This window comes from Epinephelus moara, chromosome 2 (genome assembly GCF_006386435.1).
Source record: "Epinephelus moara isolate mb chromosome 2, YSFRI_EMoa_1.0, whole genome shotgun sequence".
NCBI classification, from domain to species: Eukaryota; Metazoa; Chordata; class Actinopteri; order Perciformes; family Serranidae; genus Epinephelus; species Epinephelus moara.
This window is the reverse complement of record NC_065507.1, coordinates 391,279-398,778: the sequence shown is the minus strand read 5'-3', so window position 1 is coordinate 398,778 and position 7,500 is coordinate 391,279. Positions and strand designations below refer to the sequence as shown.

General features: G+C 44.9%; 2 protein-coding genes across 3 annotated transcripts in view; one reads left to right on the top strand and one right to left on the bottom strand.

Annotated features, from left to right (window-relative positions):
• eif2a (eukaryotic translation initiation factor 2A) overlaps positions 1 to 5,128 on the bottom strand; it is a 7,382-nt gene extending 2,254 nt beyond the window's left edge. For both annotated transcript variants that reach the window (XM_050060606.1, XM_050060615.1), the window contains exons 1-12: positions 5,051 to 5,128; positions 3,872 to 3,941; positions 3,659 to 3,730; positions 3,355 to 3,473; positions 2,877 to 2,976; positions 2,707 to 2,789; positions 2,435 to 2,508; positions 2,209 to 2,353; positions 2,003 to 2,119; positions 1,725 to 1,881; positions 1,263 to 1,347; positions 1 to 10 (exon numbers count right to left, since the gene is read on the bottom strand). The exon at positions 1 to 10 is cut by the window's left edge and continues 323 nt beyond it. In XM_050060606.1, the coding sequence (XP_049916563.1) occupies positions 1 to 10; positions 1,263 to 1,347; positions 1,725 to 1,881; positions 2,003 to 2,119; positions 2,209 to 2,353; positions 2,435 to 2,508; positions 2,707 to 2,789; positions 2,877 to 2,976; positions 3,355 to 3,473; positions 3,659 to 3,730; positions 3,872 to 3,941; positions 5,051 to 5,078 (1,060 nt within the window). In that variant the 5' untranslated portion in view covers positions 5,079 to 5,128. The remainder of the gene's footprint in view (positions 11 to 1,262; positions 1,348 to 1,724; positions 1,882 to 2,002; positions 2,120 to 2,208; positions 2,354 to 2,434; positions 2,509 to 2,706; positions 2,790 to 2,876; positions 2,977 to 3,354; positions 3,474 to 3,658; positions 3,731 to 3,871; positions 3,942 to 5,050) is intronic.
• Positions 5,129 to 6,033: 905 nt separating this feature from the next.
• LOC126400226 (stress-associated endoplasmic reticulum protein 1) overlaps positions 6,034 to 7,500 on the top strand; it is a 4,289-nt gene continuing 2,822 nt past the window's right edge. The window contains exons 1-2 of the mRNA XM_050060790.1: positions 6,034 to 6,240; positions 6,881 to 6,953. Coding sequence (XP_049916747.1) covers positions 6,157 to 6,240; positions 6,881 to 6,953 — 157 coding nt within the window. The 5' untranslated portion in view covers positions 6,034 to 6,156. The remainder of the gene's footprint in view (positions 6,241 to 6,880; positions 6,954 to 7,500) is intronic.

Below are 7,500 nucleotides of genomic sequence, written 5' to 3'. Positions count from 1 at the left end.
GTTTGGACACCTGGGTGGACGGAGACAGGAGAGACTGAAGAGGACGGAGACAAGAGAGACCTAGGAGGACGGAGACAGAGGAGACAGAAGAGGACGGAGACGGGAGAGACTGAAGAGGACGGAGACAGAGGAGACAGAAGAGGACGGAGACTGAAGAGGACAGAGACAGAGGAGACTGAGGAGCACGGAGGCAGTATTGAAACCAGGAGATCTGCACCCAAACACATAGCTGACTCAGTATACCTGAACACATCGCTGACTCAGTGTACCTGAACACATCGCTGACTCAGTGTGCCTGAACACATCGCTGACTCAGTGTACCTGAACACATCGCTGACTCAGTGTGCCTGAACACATCAATGACTCAGTGTGCCCGACCACATCGCTGACTCAGTGTACCTGAACACATCAATGACTCAGTGTGCCTGACCACATCGCTGACTCAGTGTGCCTGAACACATCAATGACTCAGTGTACCTGACCACATCAATGACTCAGTGTACCTGAACACATCGCTGACTCAGTATACCTGAACACATCGCTGACTCGAGTGTACCTGAACACATCGCTGACTCAGTGTGCCTGAACACATCGCTGACTCTGTGTACCTGAACACATCGCTGACTCACTGTACCTGAACACATCGCTGATTCAGTGTACCTGAACACATCGCTGACTCAGTATACCTGAACACATCGCTGACTCAGTGCACCTGAACACATCGCTGACTCAGTGTACCTGAACACATCGCAGACTCAGTGTACCTGAACACATCGCAGACTCAGTGTACCTGAACACATCGCTGACTCACGCATCAATAAAGTATTTCTGATTCTGATTCTGACTCAGTGTACCTGAACACATCACTGACTCAGTGCACCTGAACACATCGCTGACTAAGTATACCTGAACACATCGCTGACTCAGTGTACCTGAACACATCGCAGACTCAGTATACCTGTTGATGTGCAGGTTACACCGTCTGTGACCAAACATCAGTCGAAGATTTCTGAGGAGCTGAACTGGAGGAAACGGGAACTCTGAACAATGTTTTGTTTGTGTTTCAGCGGAGCGTTTGATCCGACCAATCAGCACCTCTCGCTGAGCCCTGTGTGGTTCTATGGTTAAAGTAACTGTTGGTGAGTGTGGTGTTCCACAGGGCTCCACTGCCGGGCCTCTCAGAGTTCTATGTTCTGTTTTCAGACGACTCAACATCACTTCCTGGTGATGTTTGTGTTTGTGTTGCTGCTGTTCTTCTTCACCTGTTTGTACTTCTTCACGTCCCAGACCTCCATCTGACCCCGCAGGTTCCCGAAGCCGGCCAGGACCAGAATGTGACCTTGAGGACTGAAACCAGGACATAGTCAGGTGTCTGGAACCACCTGGTTCATCATGAAGAAGGTGAAAGCTTGTCTCTAAACACATCAGCTACCAGTCTGACCACGGCTCATCCGAGGTCCGGGTCAAGGCTGTCTTCAATGTACAGTCCCATCAGGGGACGGAGTTTAATGAAGAGGTCTACGACCGGCTAACAAAGCTAACGACAACCTAAATCGTTGTCAGATGATAGCTGATGGGTTCAGAGATCGTATCAGCCCCCCTGTTCGTCCTCAACAACTCTTAGACCTCAAACAAAAACCAGAACCTGGTCCTGACCTCTGGTGGACATCAGGAGACATGCAGCTCCGACGTCTCCTCTGAGCACAGGACAGGTGTGTTCTCACCTGTAGTAGGCGGCGTTTCGTGGTCCGGTTCCAAAGTCGAACACGGGGTCACACTTGAGGTTGTAGACGGTGGCCTTGGCTGGCATGAAGCCGTACACCACGCAGAACTCTGTCGAGTTTGGACTCCACGCCACGTCGTAGATCAGACCATTCTTCGCTGTGTTCACACAGACAGATTATAAATACATAAATACACAGGAGTAGTGTTACTACACGGAGTACCCAGAGAGTACTCTGGATACAGAGTACTATATGATGAGAGTAATCACAGTACTCACGCAGTTGGACCAGAGCCGTCTCTCCGTTCACGGCGAGGTAATGAAGCGTCTGCTCTCCGTAATACGACGCTCCGGTTTTATCCACCTCAGTGCTCGCTGTCACCAGAACTGCAGAGGCTGAGAGAACGACTCATCGTTAATGAGATTCATACAAACAGGACATTAAACATAATCCAGGACCTCCAGGACCTCCAGGACTCTCCTACCTTTCTTGTTCCACTGCATGCTGACTCTGTCAGCCTTGAAGAAGCTCTTGTTGGCGAGCGCGGCAGTGGGTCCTCCCAACACCGGGTACTGGTACAGACGCACAAATGAGGGCGCTCCTTTACTGCCCGGGACGTAGACGGAGACCTGCGGGGGACAAACAGGACCAGGATCAGGTCTGAACTTACAACTGTGTCTCTGTGCTGGTGCAGGACGACGGCTCCTCACCTTACTGGGCTGACCTCCAGGTGACAACACGAAGTCCGACACCTTCTGCATGTGCAGCTTGTTAGAGATCATACCTGAGGACAGAGACACAGCGTCACCTGGGCTCTGTCTATGACCTGGGTTCCATCTAAACTCTGGAAGAGAGCTGGGCTCTGTCTAAAGAGAGCTGGGCTCTGTCTATGACCTGGGAGAGAGCTGGGCTCTGTCTATTACCTGGGAGAGAGCTGGGCTCTGTCTATTACCTGGGAGAGGGCTGGGCTGTGTCTACTTACTGAAGTCATTGTTCTCGTAGAAGTGCAGCTCGTTGTTGACGCTCCTCACTGAGATCTTCTCGTCGTCCGACCAGCTGGGACACCTGCAGCCAATCAGAGTGCAGAACTGCAGTATGAGGTGTGTGTGTGTGTGTGTGTGTGTGTGTGTGTGTGTGTGTGTGTGTCCTCACCATGACTCCACCTTCTTCTGATACAGAGCTTTGATCAGCTGACTGCTCTGAACATCCCACAGCTGGAGGTTCGCTTCACCCTGAGAGCTGTCCTGAGCCTCTACACACACGCACGCGCACACACACACACACACACACACGTCTCAGTAAGGACGTCCCTGATGTGTCAGTCTGTTGCTAGGACACATCTGTTGCACCGTCCGATCAGGAGCAGTCAGCTACGTAAACAGGAAGTCACTGTAACTTCAGTTTCACTATAAAAGATAAATCTGAGTCTGTCTCATGTCTTCTCACTGTCTCTTGTCCTCTGTCTTCTCACTCTCTCCTGTCCTCTGTCTCCTGTCCTCTGTCTCCTGTCTTCTCACTCTCTCCTGTCCTCTGTCTCCTGTCCTCTCACTCTCTCCTGTCCTCTGTCTCCTGTCCTCTGTCTCCTGTCCTCTCACTCTCTCCTGTCCTCTCATGTCCTCTAGAGTCTTACTGCTGTACGGTTGCCAGGTGACCAGAACATTGTTGAGAGGAGAGAAGTCCAGCAGAGACGTCTTCGGGAGGTCAAAGGTCGACACGATGGAGCCATCTGAAGATTTGACCACAGAGACACTGAGAGACAGACAGACAGAAAGAGACAGACAGACAGACAGACATTAGAACTGACTGATCTCTTCTGATGCCTGGTGAACTGATCCTTTAAGTTTATCATCTGACATCATTATTATTATTATTATCATTGTTGTTGTTATTCATAATAGTTAATTGTTAATTAATTGTTGTGTAGTTAGGCCTACTTGTGTCCGTTGCACCATCCGAACAGCGTGCCATCTCTGCTGAAGGTGACACACCTGCTGGGCCGCGGGTCCCTGAGAGAGAGAGAGAGAAAGACAGACAGACAGACAGACAGACAGACAGACAGACACACACACACACACCTGGTTAATACCAATAGATATATCAATCAATACAATAACTCCATGGAGGTGTCGGAGCGTTGCTATGGTTACCTGGTGAAGGCTGAGTGCGGCTGACATGATGGAGGACCACAGAGCAGAGACGTGCCATCAGATCCACGCACTGAAACATGAGTCAGGTTTATATCAGCTCAAAGTCTCATCATCAATATACTGATTATCAGATATCGACTGGATCAACTGTGACACACACAGAGCGCAGCCGCAGACTGAAGCTGCACGTCATAAGGCAGAAACAACGCCAGACAGGAACTTTACACTCAGTCAGGACACTGCTTCTGTCTCTGATTTACAAAATGAAGGCCAAACCTCATTAAGAAATCTCATGAATGTTAAATTGTTCGTGTTTACAACCATAACTCTTCCACGTACATTCACGCGGTGAGCGGCTTCTGAACACGTGTTTCACTGTTTAATTCGGCTCAGATGAAACACACACACTTTATTTCTGCTACAGTGAGAGACTGACACTGACAGGCGGAGACTCACTGCAGCTAACAGACGGCTCTGCTGATTCAAGTCAAACAGATCAACTAAAACACACCAGATTTCACACTGACTTTGGTTTAACATTTATTCCAAAGGACCAGACAGACCTAGAACAGTTTGGAGTTTGGTGTCATATATATTCTCTCACCGTCACTGGCTGCTAACAGGTCGGCCTAACCCAATAAGGAAATGATCTAATTCGTAGTATCCATGTTTACAGACTGAGCAGCCTGTCACATAAAATGAATCTGGAGACATTTCCTGTATCAACCAATCCGACTCTTTAATTCGGCGTCAATATGATGTTTCAAACAGCCATAAGTCGAGCGGCTTTTCACTGTTTATATCAGCTCATCACTTCTCTCTCCTCTCCTGAGACAGGCGCAGAGCGGACACTGTCATCAGCTTATAAGGATGAATTATCTTGCTGCTTTGTTACTTGTGGATTTTATTTGTGTCGAATTATTCACAAGACTCTGTTGATTCAAATAAGTCTCAACTTTTCCTTTAGGACGTACACGACTCTGCTAAAACACATCAACAAAAACACGCCAGATTGTACACCGAGTTTGGCGGCATATTTCTTTAATCTAAAAGACCGGAAGCGAATGACAGCCGACTGTCTGACCTCTGACCGTCGGTCGGTAATCGATTGTTCGGTAATATGTCGGTAAACATTTCAAAATCACAACAACAGAGTTTTATAAAAATAAAATTGCCCACCTGCTAGCAGCGGCATGATGGGCGCCATGTTTACGCGTGCCGGAAGAAGAAAAGCCGTTTCCCGGAAATGCGTCCGAGGTAGGCGGGACTCTCAGTGCCACATCAGCATACAGGCCGCTCTCTTCTCGAACACGTCACAGAAAAACATTTTAAAACGGTTTTGTTATTTTATTGTGACGCAGACTGTGACGTCTCATCGCGAACAACACGCGATATTTTCAATAAACTAGAAAAAGTTTGATTTTATTTTCGTTTAAAGTTCAACAGCTGCGTCAAGCTCTCACAGAGCGGAGTGACGTGACTTCCGTTTTCAAAGTAAAAGCACGGTGGAATGTAGTGTGTCAAATATTCAATGATGAAAATACATTTACTCAGTTACTCTAGTAAAAATGTGAAGTACTTTACTGAAGTATTATTATTATCATTATTATCATCATTATTATGCTGCATTTTTCTGACAGTTTTACTTCCTTCACACATTCAGATTATTGATACAAAATATAATCAGTAATCAATGATGATGTATTGATGATGTAAATGAAACTACTCAGCAGGATATGAAGTTATTAAAATGAGCTGATCAACACATTAATGCATCAATAACATCATTTAGATTATTCTGCACATTGAGTACTTTTCCTGCAGGTACTTTAAGTAAGTTACATATTGCTGACAATACTTTTACTTAAATGGTATTTTGAATTAACCCAAATGAAGAGCTGACGCTGAACCTGTTGATGCTCATGAGTACGGTATGTTCTGTATGTATCTTAACGCTAACGCTTTTGTAGTTTTACTGAAGCAGAACTTTAAATAAACACTGTGTTTTAAGTATATTTTATATTTCTGAGTTCTTCTTCCACCGTTTGGGATGAGGAGATTTAATTTTGAAAGCTCGTGCCGGAAGTTTTATTTTGACACGCAGTAACTTTGCAGGGGAAGCGGCGGGCTGAGGGGGCGGGGCTTCGTCTTTTTGAGTACGTAGACAAGTGAGAGGAGCTCCCAGTCCGTCAGCACCGACACACCGAGCAGCAGGAGAACAAACAAACAAACAAACTACAACTGAATTAAAAATCAAAACTACAAAACAAGAAGAAGAAGATAAGATGGTGGCCAAACAGAGGATCCGCATGGCGAACGAGAAACACAGCAAGAACATCACTCTGAGAGGAAACGTGGCCAAGTCAACGGTGAGTTTAACAACAGCTGCTCAGTCCTGCCTGTGGACCAGGACCAGGTCAGACCAGGTCCAGACTGTGGACTGGGACCAGCCTGGAGACCAGCCTGTGGACTGGGACCAGACTGGAGACCAGCCTGTGGACTGGGACCAGCCTGGTGTTAGGATACCAGTTCAGACTGGGGACGGTCCTGTCTCAGTGTGAACCCAGTCCGGTCCCAGTTGACGGTTTTCAGGGACAACAGGAAGTCCTGTTTCATCACTTCACTACATGATTGATTGTTTATATTTAAATCTATTTGATGATGTCATCGTTTGACAGGAAGCTGATCAATAGAGTGATCGATCACTGATTTCGTTATTGATCAATGTGTCTCTGGGTCCATGATGTCCAACAGGAAGTCCTCAGTCAGAGTCATGATGATGATGATGATGATGATGGTGATCAAACTTTGTACTGATGACTGTCTCTTCTGATCAGACAGATCAATCAGTTTGATTGGATCAGATCAACAAACAGTTAATCAGCTGTTGTGACGCAGAGTGGAGATGAAGAATGTGATGACATCACAGGAACTCCTGATTGATTATTGTTATTATAATTACTCTGTCTGTGTGTGTGTGTGTGTGTGTGTGTGTGTGTGTGCGCGCAGAGGAACATCACTGAGGACAAAGGTGTGGGTCCCTGGCTGCTCGCGCTCTTCATCTTTGTCGTCTGTGGATCAGGTGAGTCTTCCTCCTCCTCTTCATCACACAGCGTTAAATAAATTCATAAAGAAACAATCAGTGATTTAATTTTATAAATATGATAATTTATCATCTGTCAACCATTACTTATAATTAATATAAATAATTTGTATAAAGGTTTTAATTTAGTCAATTTATTAAGATTTTTTAATTTGTTAAATATATAAAACACTAAACACAGTGATGAATAAATATAAACATAAATATATAAAACACTAAACACAGTGATAAATAAACATAAATATATAAAACACTAAACAGTGATAAATAAATATAAACATAAATATATAAAACACTAAACACAGTGATGAATAAATATAAACATAAATATATAAAACACTAAACACAGTGATAAATAAATATAAACATAAATATATAAAACACTAAACACAGTGATGAATAAACATAACTATAAAAAACACTAAACAGTGATAAATAAATAGAAACATAAATATAAAACACTAAACACAGTGATGAATAAATATAAACATAAATATATAAAACACTAAACACAGTGATAAATAAA